General features: G+C 43.5%; 1 protein-coding gene across 1 annotated transcript; it reads right to left on the bottom strand.

Annotated features, from left to right (window-relative positions):
* Positions 1–11,349: 11,349 nt before the first annotated feature.
* LOC121784278 (titin-like) lies at positions 11,350–12,923 on the bottom strand. The gene is made up of 2 exons (XM_042182441.1): positions 12,342–12,923; positions 11,350–12,249 (listed from the first exon to the last, which is right to left on the bottom strand). The coding sequence occupies exons 1-2, from the start codon at positions 12,921–12,923 to the stop codon at positions 11,350–11,352; spliced, it is 1,482 nt and encodes a 493-aa protein (XP_042038375.1).
* Positions 12,924–17,989: the final 5,066 nt, after the last annotated feature.

Raw genomic sequence — 17,989 nt, 5'->3', positions numbered from 1 at the left:
GTGCATCAAGTACTCAGCCCCTGCATATGTTTTCCCTATGTGCAGGTTGAGCGAGGTCGGGAGGCGGAGGAATGTTGAGCGACGAATCAAGATCTATATTCAATAACTGTTCCAGTTACTATTATGTCATCATACATAGTAGTAGCTAAACTCTCAATTGCTTCCGCTACTCAATGTTTTAAGAATTTCTGTTATTTTTCTTGAATTGTTGAACTCTGTCATTTTCGTTATGTACTTTCGGGTTTGACCTTTGGTTTGAATAAATGGAATTTCATCGTTGATTGTTAAGTTGCAACGCCTTGAATTGTATTCCCCCCCTTCTTCCCCGCTTCTTATTTCCCCCACGAGTCACGATTTCCCGTGCCTCCTATCCTTAGGAAGTGCGGTCGTGACAGAATGGTATCAGAGCAATTTTACCTTCCGCTCTGGACCGAGAGTCATTTATTTAATCTAGTCTAGACTCGTTTCGCTAGACTAAAAGACTATCCGTTTAAAGCTCAACACTCCGTCTCACCGCGCTCAACGCAAAAGAAGGCAAAAGTTTGAAACAAAGTATATTAGAAGTGATAGAACGAATGGGGCGCAGAAGGGCGCGATTTCCAAAGAATGAAGAGGTGACGCGGCAAGGATAACCTTGTGAAATGCGACTGTGATAGATTGAAGGATAGACGAAGTTGCAAAAGTACCACGTTTATAAAATACGGAACATCTATCCTTAGATGATAATAATCTAAAAAGAAAAGAATTGTTACAACTTTTCCTTATGGAAATCGACAGGTATATGCACGGTAGTACGCATGACGTTCTTTACGCGTTTTATCTTTCTCTACCTTGCTTTACTATTTTCTACGACTGGTTGCTAAGGGGACTCACTTTTATGTAGATGGCGATCATGATCCACGCACCGCTAAGGGGAAGTTACGTCAAGAATGGATTGCGGGCGGTGGAGATGTATCGCGAGTTCGAGAGGGACGAGAGGGCCCCTTTGATATCTTATGTCACTGATTACTTGACTTTATGGAGGGATGCTCATGGCTGTGGAGTGAGGCACTATGAGGGAATCAAGAGATTGATTGATGGACTACCGGCACCTTGGAATAGGTGGGCCGACGAGGCTTCACGGTCATACGTCTGGCATAAGCTTCCCGACTACAGCATGCAAGGGGACATGCATGGTTTTGTGAAGGTTCTCTTGGAAGCACTGGTTGATGCTCGTGATGGACCGCCACCCTATGCTCCTCCTAGGAAGGAGGCATCCTCATCGAGTCGCAGCCCCTACAGCGGGGGTCGGTACAAGAGTGAGACTCCGCAACCAAACTTCCCCAAGAGGAGGAGGCTTGGGATGCGCACCTCCGCACCTCCCGCGACGGAAGTTCTTGTAGTCGATAGGCATATCGACGTGGCTACTTATGTTCGGGAGAACGACGAGGAAGAGGAGGAAGATCCTCTCGAAGATGAAGAGGAACCTCTTGAAGACGAGGAGGATCCCATGGAGGACGAGGAAGACCCCGAAGAAGAGCCCCTTGCGAGAGAGGTTGAGGTTGACAGCGAGGAAGGGGCGAATTATGAGAGAGCTCCCGAGGAGTAGTGTTTCGTTTGATGTTTGTTAGCTTTTGAATGATTTGTTTTTGACGAACTATGTAATAGTTTCTCTTGATGTTTGTTTTCTTTCCTTGTTTCAAAGACCTTGTGGAAACACGCACTTGTTGGTTTGAAGTTAATAAAGTTTCCCGTTGTTTTATCGTTGTGTTCGTTTTACCACGTTTTGTATGGAAAGTTGTGTTATCATTTTGGAAAGGTGTGTGGTATGATGTGGTGATGGTAAAAATTTGGACTTTGATACTAACGCATATGTTGAACAGAATGCCTCCCCGACGTGCAGCCGTTCACCACGAGAATGAAGCAAGCAACGAGACCCAAAGCAGTGTGGGTCCTGAAGGACAACCACCACCACCACCTCCACCACCGCCACAACCGGAACGGAACATCGAGAAGGAGTTTCGAAAGGAACGTCCTCCCGTGTTTGACGGAATGGGAGATCCAACCAAGGCCGAGACCTGGATTCGGGCCATAGAACGCATCTTTAAGTTCTTAAGGTGCACCGACCAGGAGCGCCTATCATGCGTGACTTACCAGCTCACCGGGTCCGCAGAGTTTTGGTGGGAGACTAAGTAGCGGACAATGACACAGGAACGGTTAGACACCCTGACGTGGGAAGACTTTAAGGAGGAACTGTATGACAAATACATTCCAAGGAGCTACCGTAAGGCAAAGGAGACCGAGTTCTACAACTTAAAACAGGGGCGGATGACTGTGACAGAATATGACTGTGCCCTATGTGACATGTCTCGATATGCACCGGAGCAGGTAAAAACTGACGAGAAGATGGCGGAAAAGTTTTGTGCCGGTCTGAGGCACGAAATCAGGATGGCTTTGGCGTGCCGTGGAAGGCTCTCGTATGCCGAGTCATTGTCTCGTGCATTGGACGTGGAGGAAGCAATGCCACGGGAAAGGACAGTTACACCTACTACTCCAACACCGCCGACCCCACAGCAGAATTTCCGAGACAAGAGAAAGTGGGACGGGAACCGCGAACCCTTTGACAACAAGAGGTTCCAGGGTACCCCAAACTCTTCTCGGGGAAAAGGAAAGCAAGCTGCTCCATTCCAAAGTGGAGATTTCCGCCAGAGAACACCTCTTTGTGCCAAATGTCAGAGGAACCACATGGGAGAATGCAGAGTGGGGACCAACGTGTGTTACAAGTGTGGTGGGGTCGGACACATCGCCAAGGAGTGCCCGAGCAACAACAATACTGGTGGTGGGGGAACGCCGAACGGACCTCGAGGGAATCCTACACCACCCCAGCAGCAGCAGCAGCGTCGCCAACCATATCCGACTCAAGCTAGGGCCTATGCCTTGGGACGCAATCAAGCAAAAGCCCCACAGGGAGAGCCAAAACAAGATAATCTGGCAGGTATGAGAACATTATTTGACATGCCTGTTGCTGTTCTGTTTGATACGGGTGCGTCGCACTCCTTTATATCGCACTCCTGCGTGACTGCTTTAAGACTGCCTGTTGTTGAACTTGAACATAAGATGAATGTGAACTCACCGGTAGGAGGCCTTATAGACCTTTCACAATCTTGCTCGAACATAGAATTCATGGTGGGGGAACTTAGTTTAACGGCTCACAACTTGCATGTTATGCCGATGGATAACGTCGACATTATTCTAGGGATGGACTGGCTAGCCGAAAACTATGCCACTATCCGATGCCAAGAGAGGCAAATTTCATTACAAATCCCGGGGCAGGAGCCCTCTACCTTCCATGGGATTTCGATGAATCAGCGAACTTGTGTGATATCGGCACTTCAAGCAACTACGATGATTAGAAAGGGGCGTCCTGCCTATCTCGTTTACCTACAAGGACATGACAAGAAAGAAAGGAAAGCGGAAGATGTGGAAGTGGTACGTGAGTTTCCCGACGTATTTCCCGATGCTTTGCCAGGCCCTCCGCCTGACCGACAGTTGGAGTTTACTATCGATTTGGAACCAGGAGCCGCACCAGTGTCGAAAGCACCTTATAGGATGGCACCGAAGGAGTTGGAAGAACTCAAAATCCAGCTACAAGAACTACTGGACTTGGGTTTTATCCGACCGAGCGTATCGCCATGGGGAGCACCTGTGCTGTTTGTGAAGAAGAAAGACGGGACACTGAGAATGTGCATAGACTATCGGGAATTGAACAAGTTGACTCTCAAGAATAAGTATCCGCTGCCGAGAATAGATGACCTGTTCGATCAACTCAAGGGAGCAGGAGTATTTTTGAAAATTGATTTAAGGTCAGGATATCACCAGTTGAGGGTACGAAGGGAAGACATACCTAAGACGGCATTCCGAACAAGGTATGGGCATTATGAGTTTGTAGTAATGCCGTTTGGACTGACAAATGCACCGGCAGTATTTATGGATTTAATGAATCGAGTATTCCATCCGTACTTGGACAAGTTCGTTCTGGTATTCATAGATGATGTGCTGGTTTACTCGAAGGATGAAAAAGAACATGAGGAGCACCTAAGGATCACGTTGGAAACACTACGAACGGAGAAGTTGTACGCCAAGTTCAGTAAGTGTGACTTCTGGCTAAAGGAAGTGAATTTTCTGGGGCATATTGTGACGGCCGAAGGGATTCGAGTCGACCCTGCAAAGGTGGAGGCCGTACAACAGTGGAAGGCGCCAAAGACCCCAAACGAGATTCGGAGTTTCCTTGGACTGGCAGGATACTACCGGGGATTTATAGAAGGATTTTCTAAAATCGCAAGGCCAATGACTCAACAACTGAAGAAGGGGACCAAGGTCAATTGGACGCCGGAGTGTGAGGCTAGCTTCCAATTGTTGAAGGAAAAGTTGACAACCGCACCTATTCTAGCCGTGCCAGAACCGGGAGTAGACTATGTGGTTTACACTGATGCGTCGAAGGTTGGACTGGGATGTGTTTTGATGCAGAATGGTAAGGTGATTGCCTATGCTTCGCGGCAGTTGAGACCACACGAGTTGAACTACCCTACTCATGACTTAGAACTAGCGGCCGCTGTGCACGCGTTGAAGATTTGGAGGCACCATCTCTATGGAGTTCGGTGTGAGATTTTTACCGACCACAAGAGTCTGAAATACTTCTTTGAACAGAAAGTCTTGAACATGAGGCAACGCAGATGGCTCGAGCTAGTCAAGGATTATGACTGTGGCATTAACTATCATCCGGGCAAAGCAAACGTAGTTGCAGATGCTTTGAGCCGGAAAGCCCAACCGCAGTTGGCTACCTTTTTCACTCAGGAAGCAGAATTGATTCGTGAATTTAGCAAGATGCGATTGGAGGTAGTGAGAGCTCCGGAGACCGTGAGGGGAAAGATTGCCACATTGGTAATTGTATCTGATCTGCGGACAAGGATAATAGAAGGGCAACGAAATGATGAAAACTTGGAGAAAATCCGACTGAAGGTGAGGAAGGGCGAGCAAGAGAAGTTTAGAGAGGAGGCTGATAATGCTCTCACCTACGAGGGGAGACTATGCGTGCCGAGCGACGAAGGACTTCGAAATGAAATTCTGACCGAGGCACACGAGACCCCATACACCGCTCATCCTGGAAGTACAAAGATGTACCAGGACTTGAAGGGATCATTCTGGTGGGATGGAATGAAGAGGGACATAGCTTTGTTTGTGGAAAGATGTTTGGCATGTCAACAAGTAAAAGCTTTACATCAACGACCCTATGGGAAGTTGCAACCGTTGGAGATTCCGGAGTGGAAATGGGAACATATCGCTATGGATTTTGTGACAGGTTTACCAAAGACCCGACAAGGGAATACAACCATTTGGGTAATCATAGATCGCCTCACCAAGAGTGTGCATTTTATACCTATCCCTATAACTCATGGATCCGACAAACTAGCCCGGACTTATGTGAAGGAAATCATTCGACTACATGGGGTGCCAGTGACAATCACGTCAGACAGAGACACCCGATTTACTTCAAGGTTTTGGATAAGTTTGCAATGAGAGCTTGGTACGCGACTGAATTTTAGTACTGCTTTCCATCCACAAACCGATGGACAGTCCGAGAGAACGATTCAAACTCTCGAGGACATGTTGAGAGCCGTGGTCCTTGACAGAGGAGAGAATTGGGAAGTTGTGCTACCGTTGATTGAGTTCGCCTACAATAACAGTTTCCAGGCGACAATAAATATGGCCCCATATGAAGCATTGTATGGGAGGAAGTGTAGATCACCACTCTACTGGGATGAGGTGGGTGAAAGAAGAATACTCGGGCCAGATTCGGTCGAAGAGATGATAGAGATCGTGCGACAAATTCGACAAAGGATAAAAGAAGCTCAAGACCGACAGAAGTCGTATGCTGATGTCCGGCGTACGGAATTACAGTTCAATACGGGAGATAAGGTGTTTTTGAAAGTATCTCCGTCGAAAGGAATAACGAGGTTCGGTGTAAAGGGGAAGTTGAAGCCACGATACGTAGGGCCTTATGAAATTCTTGAGAAGGTGGGACCCGTAGCGTATGGGTTGGCATTACCACCGAGTTTTGGGACTGTGCATAACGTTTTCCATGTGTCACAATTACGGAAGTACGTGTTCGATCCCAAACACGTGGTTCATCAAGAGGAAATGATATTGAATCCCGACTTGAGTTATGAGGAGAAACCCGAAGCTATTCTGGACAGGAAAGTGCAAGAGTTGAGGAATAAATCGATCGTGTCCGTGAAAGTACTTTGGAAACACCATGGCCATGAGGAGGCTACTTGGGAACTCGAGGATAAAATGAAAGAGAAATACCCAGAGCTTTTCGTTAGAAATGAGTAAATTTCGGGACGAAATTTCTGTTAAGGTGGGTAGAATGTAACGCCCGTACTTTTTAAAGTACTAATTTAATGTATATCACGAAATAATTAATAAAATTATTTCGAATTATGATGCTTCTCGATAAATGTGCTCTAGGAGAATTATGGTTATTGTGGTTAATATGAAAAGAAGCGTGCATGTTTATATTTAATTATGAACGTTGGAGACACGTTTAAGGTCTCGTTGAAAGATCGACAATGAAATTGTTGATTTATAGCAAGACGAAAAAAATATAAGTGGGAAGGAATAAATGTTTTTATGGATAACGACGCGCATAAATCGAGGAATGGTCAAAGGGATATTATATTTGAGACAACACCAAATATAAAATGATGCCGTTAAACGTACTTTGATGTTTGGTTATGAAGAAACAAAATAAAATAAAGACCCGTGAATTTTAATTAACGAAGGAAAATACGAAAAATATAAAAATGTATGAATTTATTTTGGACTTTCCAAAATAAATTTGAAGTCCAATTAATTATAAAATAACTTGAATTTTAATTACTCTTTAAATCCATCAAGTAGTAGTTTTTTTTAACTTGGGCTTGTAACTTCTTTATTTATTGAGCCCAATTGAAATTAAATCATGGAAGCCCAAGTATGGTTTTTAATTTAGTGTACCAAGCCCAAGTTTTTTTTTCTTTTTCTTTCTTTCTTCTTCTCCTTTTTTTCCTTCATGGCCGACGCCCTTCAACCCAAGGAGGAGACTCTCCACTTCTCACCCCTTCCATCTTCTACCATAACTCCACCACCCCAAGAGTCACCACTACCTTCCATAACTCCACCTCTAACTCCTCTCATCATTCACACTTAGCAAAAAAAAAAAAAAAAAAAAAGAAAGTGAGAGAGAGAGAGCCGAGAGGAAGTCGACGGGAAGAAGGGAGGAAGTTTTGGGCCACCATCCTTTGTTTTTCCTCTACCATTTTCACCCATATTGGAGGTATAATCCATTTCTATCTTAAAGCATGAGTTGTTTATTAGCTTTGCATGCATAATATATGTCTTTGTACCATATTTCTTCCATAACCACTTCAAGTAAGAAACCAACTAAGAAACAACCAAACGATCGCCGCATGTAATCGAAAGACTCAAAGAACGTAACTTTGTAATGAAAACGTACCATGCGGGTTGTTTCGGGGTGGTTTCGGGTTTGTTCGGAGTAAATCGGGGAAAGCGGCGGCCGGCAGCGGCTTTTGGTGGACGGCAGAGACGCCGCTGGTTCCCGGTGGCGACAGCGGCAGCTCCTCTTCCCCGTGGCAGCAGCGGCAGCGTCGTGGCGACCCAGCAGCGGCGTCGCGGCAGCAGCGGTGTCACGGCGAGGCAGCAGCGGCGGTAACTCCACGACGGACAGCAACTTTCCGACGGCACAGCAGCTTCGATGACGGTGCAGTGGCGACGACCCCGACAGTGGCGTCGAGCCGGAGAGAGGGCGACGACTGCGGGGCTTCGTCGTAGGGCAGATGGCCGAGAGAGAGGGAGTCGGGGAGAGAGAAATAAGATAAGAGGAGAGAGAGAAGTGGGGAAGGAGATAGAGTTTTGGGCTATGTGTTTTTTTTTAAAGTTGGGCCTTGTTTTAAATCTTTTAGTTGGGCCTCATAAGTGATTGAAAAATTTATTTGATTTTGGGCTCTTCTTTTAAATTGTTGGGGCTCACTAATTTAATTTGGAGATATAAGGAGGCTAAGGAATTAAATCTTTTGGGCCGGAAATTAAAATTTAATCGGGGGAAAATATTTAAATAGTTCCGTAAGTTCTTGTTTTAAGAGTGAATAATTTACCTAAGTATGAAATAATACTTTTTCAACGGTAAATAATTACAGAAATTAAAGTATGTGTTTAAATAATTTTTTGGAAATTCTTTTCGACGTTATGGAAAATACAAGGAGCCAACGAAGGAAAGAACGAGCGTAAGCGGCCGACCGGCGTCGCACGCGACGCCTTGGGCGGCCGCCGAATAACCGAAAATGCACGAAAATCGAGAAAGAGAATTAAAAGATTTTAATTAGAGTGCATGCATTCTAATTATCGTCGTTACAGAGATTTGATATGAATTTTATGTGTTTTCCCGAAAAGGTGGTTCGCACGCACGTTAACAGTCGGAACGAAGAAGTTTTACGGAAATCCGAAGCGTTTGAGGTGGGCTTTACTACTTAAATTCTTTTATTTTGAAATGATATGTTTATGGTGAAATAAGGGTGGTTTAAAATAGTATGTCATGCCGTTTTTATGTTTTGAAGTGCTTATCTGATTGTCTACTAGAATAAAACTCTACTAGACTTTGATAGTTAACGAATTCAGGTCTAACTAGGGTCTACGCCCTACTTAGGCTAGTGCACTGATAGGGATCGTGAGCCGTCCCCTAGGTCGGCCGGTCCAGTGATCGAGATTGTGGCCACATTCTCGTTTCACATGATAGTTCAGATATGGTATATGATGGAGGATGATGTTAGTCCGCGCGGACACTTTTTAAAGGAATGATTTTTGTGCTTCTCGGTCTCTTTTAAAGTAAAACCCGGGATTCACACGATGATGGCTTGACCTATCTTAACGATAAATGTATTTCGGGCATGAGTTCACTGGGTGCATCAAGTACTCAGCCCCTGCATATGTTTTCCCTATGTGCAGGTTGAGCAAGGTCGGGAGGCGGAGGAATGTTGAGCGACGAATCAAGATCTATATTCAATAACTGTTCCAGTTACTATTATGTCTTCATACATAGTAGTAGCTAAACTCTCAATTGCTTCCGCTACTCAATGTTTTAAGAATTTCTGTTATTTTTCTTGAATTGTTGAACTCTGTCATTTTCGTTATGTACTTTCGGGTTTGACCTTTGGTTTGAATAAATGGAATTTCATCGTTGATTGTTAAGTTGCAACGCCTTGAATTGTATTCCCCCCCTTCTTCCCCGCTTCTTATTTCCCCCACGAGTCACGATTTCCCGTGCCTCCTATCCTTAGGAAGTGCGGTCGTGACATTATGTGCAAACATTATTATGAGAATATTTTTGAGCATGATTTTGTGTTATAAGCATGAAAAATTGTATTTGGATGATTGAGGAAGAAACCCTAATTTCGAATTTGTGAGCCTGAAATCTGTGACGTTCGAACAGCAGTTTCTGATGTGTAATTGACCTATCAAACGATCGAATTTTGATGTGAACATTTTACTGAGTAAATTTCAAGGTGTTTTCTGTGTGGCGTGTGAATTTCAGCCCTTTTTGTCCAAAAATGGATTTTTAATAAATGTTTGAAGTTGACTACGTAATTCTGCCAGAAACTTGTGTTCTCGCCTAGAAAGTTTCGTATTCTGTTTGACCGACCAAATGACCTCCGTTTGATGTGATTCTTGAACTAAATGAACATTTGAAAGTGTTCTGAGTCTTGTAAAACGTTCAGCCTCATTGGACATTGGATGAATTTATGGTGAATTTTTCAAATGAACTGCGCAATGCTGCCAGAATTTTTATGTTCCGACCAGAGAGTTGTATAAATGTTTTGACTGACCAAATGCCATGATTTGAGTGTGAAACTTTAATATAATGAACTTGAATGTGTCTGCTGTGTTATGACCAAATTTTAGCTTCATATGAGGTCGGATGAAATTTTGGTGATTTTTACAAACCAACCGCGCAGTTCTGCCAGTTTTGTTGTTATGTGAAAATATCACTTGTTGCTAAGTTTGATGAACTATATGATGCATGTATGATTTGGGAAAGTATCCTATGACGTGATTATGTGTGACACGTTGAGAAATATTATGGCATGTTTTTCCTTATGTCGATGAATGATGGGATGGGTAATTTAAGGGAAACGATAAAAAGGAACAATAGGACATGCATGATAACATAATTTTATGGAAAGCTGATTGTGTTGTCGTTGGCAAGGGTGATTGAGTATACGTGAGCTCGAGGAACGAGAGTTGCAAAAGTTGGAATTGTGTTGTTAAGCAATCGAGGTGGGCTTTCTTTTCAAACCTCTTTATTTTCTGAAAATATTACGTGGTGTTATAAGGGTGGTTTAACTGTTATGTCATGCCATGTTTTTGTTTGTGAGATTGTTGTCTGATGCCTAGTTCGTCTGAGCTTGCTCCGTTAGGCTATAGGGCTGTGTTGTGAAACGAATTCGGGTCTGAGTAGGGCCGCAAACCCTATCAGGCTGTGTACACTGGTGGGATCGTGAGCCGTCCTTGCTAGTCAGCCGGTCTCGTGGGCGAATAGTGTGGCCACACTTTCATCGCACTGTGATATGATGATTGTGATTGATGGATTGATGTGAAAAGTGGGGAGATATATTGTGTGGCCAGAATTGAAATATTTTTGTGTTCTCGTGATACTTCTTAGTAGATATAAAACTCGAGATCACTGGTATGGATGACATAACTATATTAAAATATTTTCGGCATGAGCCCATTGAGTACAACAAGTACTCAGCCCTGCATATTATTTTTCTTTATGTGCAAGTTGAGCGGGATGTTACGGAGGATGTTGAGTTGGCCTAAGAACTTAGGATGCGTTGTGTCTTCATACATAGGCGTTATCCTCGACTCTCTTTAAACCTTATTTCCGCTGCTATATTTTGAGCTATGTCTCAAGACCTTAATCTTTTTCGTACTATGTTCAGCATGTATGGTTGTGTTAGGTTTTTAACCGAGTATTTGCAATGTTACTTTAAAATGGTGTTTATGTGATTTAAACTAAATGGTTCTTTAGAAGTTAATTGGGTTTTTAATATTTATTTTCTCAGCTGCTTCTTTCTAAAAAAGAAAAAAAAATATTTATCATAAGTCGTTTCTAATTAATAGTAAATTATAACCTTAGACTTTTTAAACTAAAATAATTTTTCTTCCATTAAGCTAATTGAGTTTTCATAAACTGTTATCCTTGTAAGTTGTCATTTTTGTCGTCCCTTGGTCACGATCACCGCGTTTGTAGTACCCCTAGTATGGGCGGTCGTGACACCCGTCATCCTTATCCTTGAAAGCATCTTGTAGCTTTTTGGAGTCGAACAACTTCATCTCCTCCACCAGCTCATCAGTGAGCTCCACTGTCCAACGTTTATACTTCAATCTCTCCACCTGGGGATATACTAGTTCCTGATGGTTCAGTGGAAGCTGCTGTTCACTATACACTTCATTCTCTAGGGAGACGTCGCTGTCGGATGTCTCCTCTTCACTAGCAGCATAGTCGCTGTCGTTTGCCTCCTGACGGTGCGGTGGGGTTCTCTGAACTGGGTCTGTGATGACGATGCCTATGTTCACTGTGCGCTGCTTCTTGGTGCTTGGCTTTCTCTTAACAGGGGCTTTCCCCTTTCGTTTCCTCTCTTCTTGGTATTTGTCCTCATCACGATTATCCTCGTCTTCCGGTTTCTTCTCAGATTGTGTTGAAGGCTGGTCCTGGGCAAGAAGGTTGGTCTCTACGCGTATGCGGGTACTTTCCTCTCCATGCTCGTCGTGACCGTCTGGTGCAGATGCGAGGTCCAGCCCCTCAGCCATCTGTTCAGTCTCTTCGCCCTGGTCACTCAGCGTTGGGGAGACCACTTCGGTTGCCATCGCAGTATCCTCCAAGTCAGTAGCGGATAAGGACTCCTCCCCAGATTTTGTGGGAGTGGTCCGTTCCTCTTCACTTAAAACCTCCACTGGATCTGCTGTCGTGTTCGCCTTCGCCTTGCTAGATGCCCACCTTCCTAGACATCTTTGCGATACCCTTTCCGGCTTCGGCCGTTCCGCCCTAGGGTCGCTCTTCAACACCAACTTCCGCTTGACGGCCTCCGGTTTTATCACTGGAGGTGCCACTGGTTCTGGTACCTCTGTTCTTGCTACTGTTTTCTCTTCCTCAATCTGCACGTCACTCCCCCCGCCTCTGTCTGGGGAGTAATTGACTTTGTCCCTCCTTCTCTCTGTCTCTCATCCACATCTTCTTCCTCATCTACTGGCTTGTTCCCTGCACTATCTTCTTCACCCTCACCTACTACCCTTGATTTGAGGTCTGGATCCTCAGCCATCATGGCATCTTCCATCCTAGTTACCTCTCTCAAAAGCGCTTCAAACTCCTCATCAGTCATGAGGCCTTGCTTCCTGGCGGTTTCATTCAGATCTATCTCTACCCTCGCCATTTCTTGAGGAGTAAACTCCGCTACCGGCGTTCTTTCTGGTTCATCTCCTCCCTCTCGACTTTTCTGCTCCTCTCTTCTTCTCGCTTTCCTTTCACCTGGGTCAGAATCGTAGTAGGCGGAGATGGGGTCAATATCCATCGAGTCGCTTTGTTGTGGAGTTTGGGAGGGTTCCGAGGGCTCTGGCGGTGTGGTAGCTGAGGGAGATTCCCTTTTTGGTGGAATTGCTGAGGAAATCGGAATGGAAGTGTGTGGTTGTACTGTGGGCTGCACGATCGGTTCTGCTGCAGGTACTGCCGGGGCTTCTCCGGTCATGCTCCATTTTCCCCCGATTCGGCTAACACCAGCCAACTCAGCCGCCCAATCTCGATTTGGGTCCTGCTGTTGAAGGAACTCCGTCATTACGTCTAAAGAAACCATTGTCGGAGCCTAAGGAGTCGGCTCCGGTGGTTGCGGGTTCGGCGGCCTCTCTTCCAGTTCGGGGTCGATCCCATAGAGAAGTTGTTGTGTTGAGTGTGTGAGTAGTGAACATGGGGGGTTGGCTGCTGCCACACTTTAACTTGGGAGTTTTTAACTACTTTTTTTACTCTAGGCAGAATTAAACTAGCTAGCTTAATCAACAGAGATTTAACTACTGGGTCAAGTAAATTCCAGGTAACAGCGGAAAAGTAAATGATGGATGAAAATAAAATAACTTTGATTAAACTAAACTGAGAGCAATACAACGTGAAATTAGAACTAAGCTCATACTTCGGAAAATAAGAAAGCAAGTAAAACCGAGAAGAATCTCGGCCGGTAATTTAGGAATACGCCGACAGAAAACAAGTATTCTGCAGCGGTTCTTTAATTCCCCTTTCTAACTACGCATTACTTTATATAAGCTAAGCTATTCTAGAGAACTGGACTAAGCTAAACTAAGCTAAACTAGACGGAAAGTAAAGGATCTCCTCCTTCTTGTGATGGCACACCCTCTATTTATAAGCTCGATTCGGCCTCCAGCTGGATAACGATCCTGACAGGGAATATTCGCTCTTGCTGAGAATGAGCGACTCATTGATTGCTACGTGCCTTTCTTCTAGAATGACGACGCTTTTGAGTAACAGATTCATGACTTAGGTCCGTCCTTGCGTCTCATAAGCTAGCACGTGTCCCCTTCTAGAACATTGTCCTTGATAATAGAATGGTGCACCACATCCAGCTCATTTCCTCACGTGTTCTTCTTCTAGAAGCCAGCGGTCTCCGCCTAATTGTTTTATCACTCCCCTTGATCCACTCCCCCGATTCTTGGCCTTTTATCGCCTTTTTTCCTGCTTGATCAGTTTGGCCTTGCTGCCTTGGTCAAGTGGCATTCCTGCACATTTAACACTTGTTTTGCGCGATAAACCGATCAAGCAGCGTACATTTTACCCTTAAACCGATGCATAAAATGAGCCTTATCAGCAAGACTAGTGGCCAAGGGGTATACCCAAAGGGAAGGTATCGATTACGATGAGACCTTCTCCCCGGTGGCCATGCTCAAATCGATCCGGATACTATTGTCTATTGCAGCTTACTTGGATTGGGATGTATGACAGATGGACGTTAAGATTGCGTTCTTGAAAGGGAGTCTTGAGGAGACCATCTACATGGAACAACCTGAAGGATATGCCATGAAGGGCAAGTAACACATGGTTTGGAAGCTTAAGAAGTCCATTTATGGCCTCAAACAAACATTTAGGTCATGGAACCAGTGTTTCAATCAAACTATTCATAAGTTTGGATTCGAAAAGTGCCCAAATGAAAGCTGCGTTTATAAGAAGGTTGAAAAGGGGAATGTTGTGTTCTTGGTTTTATATGTAGATGACATTCTTCTAATTGGAAACAATAAAAAGATGTTGCCATCAGTACGAACTTGGTTGTCGAACCAGTTCGAGATGAAAGATATGGGAGACGCGGGACACATCCTCGGGATCAAGGTTCTTAGGAATCGTGAAAAGAGGATGTTGTGCTTATCTCAAGATCGCTACATCAATACAGTACTTAGTCGTTTTAGCATGCAAGATGCCAAGAAAGGTTTCTTACCTTTTAAACATGGCATCCATCTATCTCAAGAGATGTGCTCCAAAACGCCATCTGAGATAAAAGAGATGAAAAGGATTACATATGGTTCGGCAGTTGGAAGTCTCATATATGGTATGCTATGTACAAGGCCAGATATTTGTTTTGCTATTGGTATAGTGGCAAGATATCAGTCGAATCTGAGCCAAGGACATTGGACTGCCGTAAAGAACATACTCAAGTACCTTAAACAGACTAAGGACTATGCTCTAGTTTACATTGCAGCCGAGCTCTGTCATTTGGGATATACTGACTCAGATTTTCAATCTGATCAAGACTCGAGAAAATCTACTTCTGGATATGTGTTCACTTTAGGAGGTGGAGCCGTAATTTGGAAGAGTGTGAAGGAGAAATGCATCGCGGACTCGACCATGGAAGCCGAGTATGTGGCCACTTCGGAGGCTGCGAAAGAGGTTGTATGGTTCAAGAACTTCCTTATGGATTTAGGTGTGGTTAGGAATTGGCCCAAGAGCATCACCATCTATTGTGACAATTCTGGTGCTGTGGCAAACTCGAAAGAACCAAGAGCTCACAAAGAGAGTAAACATATAGAGAAGACGTATCATATCATTAGAGATATAGTGCAGAGAGGAGACATACAAGTGGTCAAGATTGCGTCAGAGAACAACCTGGCAGATCCTTTTACAAAGGCATTGGCGGTGAAACCGTTCGAACGCCATGTTGAAGGGATGGGAGTTCGACTCATTCAAGACCTCAACTCGCTTTCAGTATGAGTGGGAGAATTAGACGTGTGCACCTATATTTTGTATACTCGAAAGCTGTTTTGAGTATAGGTGGGAGATTGTTAGAGTTTGTATACTATAAATCACCTTTTCAGTGATTGAATACTGTAAAACTCTATATGTTATTTTCCAAAGGAATGAAATAGATTATTTTTGTCATAATGTTGCTATGTTTTACATTTAATAGATGTTTATTGCATATTTAAATGTATAAGCAACGTAACAAAGTCTAAGTCTTTGTTTTAGTGGACCGGTTGTGGGCGTTGTTCACTTTAAGGTAACACGGTCAGTTCTGAACAAAGAAAAATAAGAATTTCACAACCTAGATAGGCCTAGACTACCTATCGTGAAAGGTTGCAATGTCAGCCCGCATAATTTTAAGCCTTACTGAAATAAGATGACATTGGTGTGGTATAGCACTGAATCTAACAGCAAGACGAGTCTTTATGCTATCTACTGAAAGACGAGGTCTTGATAATTAATTTTTTAATCAATGTACGTTAGCATTGAGCATACGGTATTGATTATTCACTATTTTGACTTACCAAATGGTGCGGGTTTTTCACAACCCAAGAATTGCTATTATATTGAATCGTGCGCGAGAACCGTCTTTCAGTAGATAGCATAAAGACACGTCTTGCTGTTAGATCCATTCAGTGCTATACCACACCAACGTCATCTTATTTCAATAAGGCTTAGAAATAATCGGACTGACATTGCAACCTTTCGCGATAGGTATCCAAAGCCTATCTAGGTTATGAAATTATTCTTTTTCTTTTGCAAAGCATTGCATAGAACCGACTGTAGTTAACTTAAAGTGGACGACGCCCACAACCAGTCTACTAAGCAAAAGACTTAGGCTTTGTTTACTTCTTATTCATTTAAATGTTTATAAAACATCTTATAAACGCACAAGTAAACACAATGTAATAATATACTGATTCAATTCGTGCAAACTGCTCGAATAATACTGAATCAGGTTAAAAGTGGATTGTAGAGTTTTTCCGTATAAAAGCTTGGGCAGCCTGAACTCCGGTCACCGCCGCTGTCACAAACGGACTGTCGCTGCTGTCCGTGCCGTTTCTGCTGCTGCCCGGAACTCCGCAGCCATTGCGCTCCACCAGGTGAGCAGTCTCGAACAGCACACCAGCCCAGTCGCTGCTCCCTTTCCGTCTCACGCAGCCGTCACTGCAGGTACATCGTCGTCGCTGCTGCGACTTCGCTACCGCACCCGCCGACGCTGCTGTGACGGTGTAGCTCGTCTCAGCGGCTGCTGTCTGACGCCTCCGGCAGCCAAGAACTGCCGTCGCTGCTGTATCAACGCTGTATCGCAGCGCAATTCTTGAATTGCCGACTTGGAATGTAAATTCACGTAAAGGCAATGATTATTTATGTAATTATTATATGCAAGAATAATGATTACATGTTAGGAGAAAACACGTATACATTGATTTTCTCCAAAAGTGCAGCGCTATGATTACATAAATTAAACATGTATATATCGATTAATTTTTCATGTAATCATATATGGATAATCCACACACAAACGCATAAAATCATTCAACCAAATCACATAACATGAAATTAATCCACATAATCAGAGCCAAAAATTGGCTCTGGTACCAATTGTTGGGGTTTTGGAGCCCTTGAACAGCGAAAGACTTGTACAAAACAAATAAATCAGATGTAAAATCTATTTGACAGATTATGGAATTAATCTATTCACATGTTAACACAGAATTGCATGCTAGAACGCAAATATTTCATGCTTAAAGAATATAAACCCTAAAACATGAATTCTACGGTTTAGAGTTACCGATTTGATTTTCCAATGAATCGTCGATTGCTCGCGCCTTCTCCACGATGATCTTCAATACTACTCCACGGATCTTCTAACTGGTGTCCCGAACTGTATTTCGAAATCGGTGTGGGCTGATCTTATCGAAACATTAGGAATCGAATAAAGAAGACAGAAATTCCTCACGGAGGAGGAGCTGAAGAAAAATCGTCCCCTATGGAATATAGGAGTGGACGAAAATTTTGAAAAGAATTAATTGTTTTTTCTGTATTCATTATAGTTACATATTGGGCCCAGTCAGGGATCTATGGAAGGTTTTGGATATGCGCTCCCCAATTAGCTTTTTACTAATTAAATTGAACCCACAATTTAATACAAGCTTATATTGGAATATTAAGAGCAGCCACTACATACGTAATATTGACCTCCCCATCCAAATCCGAAATTACAAGTAATCTGAGTTTCCATTTTGTTTATTATTTATTTCCCGCGCTTAAGATATAAATATCCATTAATTAATTAAAGTTTGTTATGGACTTAATTAATTAACATCTTATTAATTCCAAGAGTAGACTAAGCAAGAAACACTTATTTATTATTCATGGAATAATTAAATTCCAACTGGCCAGTTTCCGAATAATAAAACCTTGTTCAAGCTCCTCTTGAGGACATTATCAAACGAGACTCAGCTCGCGCACGATTCAACATAATAGTAATCCTAGCACCGCAAGATATTAATCACCACTACCCAAGATATAAGGATTCTTGGGTTGCGAAAAACCTGCACCTTTTGATAAGTCAAAGTAGTGCATAATCAATACCGTATGCTC

The sequence above is a fragment of the Salvia splendens genome, chromosome 21, assembly GCF_004379255.2.
Source record: "Salvia splendens isolate huo1 chromosome 21, SspV2, whole genome shotgun sequence".
NCBI lineage: Eukaryota > Viridiplantae > Streptophyta > Magnoliopsida > Lamiales > Lamiaceae > Salvia > Salvia splendens.
Note: the sequence above shows the minus strand (reverse complement) of the source record. Positions and strands in the feature narration are given on the sequence as shown.

Bases quoted from the DNA above. Each gene is read 5' to 3' on its own strand.
- LOC121784278 (XM_042182441.1), bottom strand. From the start codon at position 12,923: ATGACGGAGTTCCTTCAACAGCAGGACCCAAATCGAGATTGGGCGGCT. The intron at 12,250-12,341 runs GTAGATGAGGAA...AGTGACGTGCAG, and splicing joins ATAGTGCAGGGAACAAGCCA to ATTGAGGAAGAGAAAACAGT.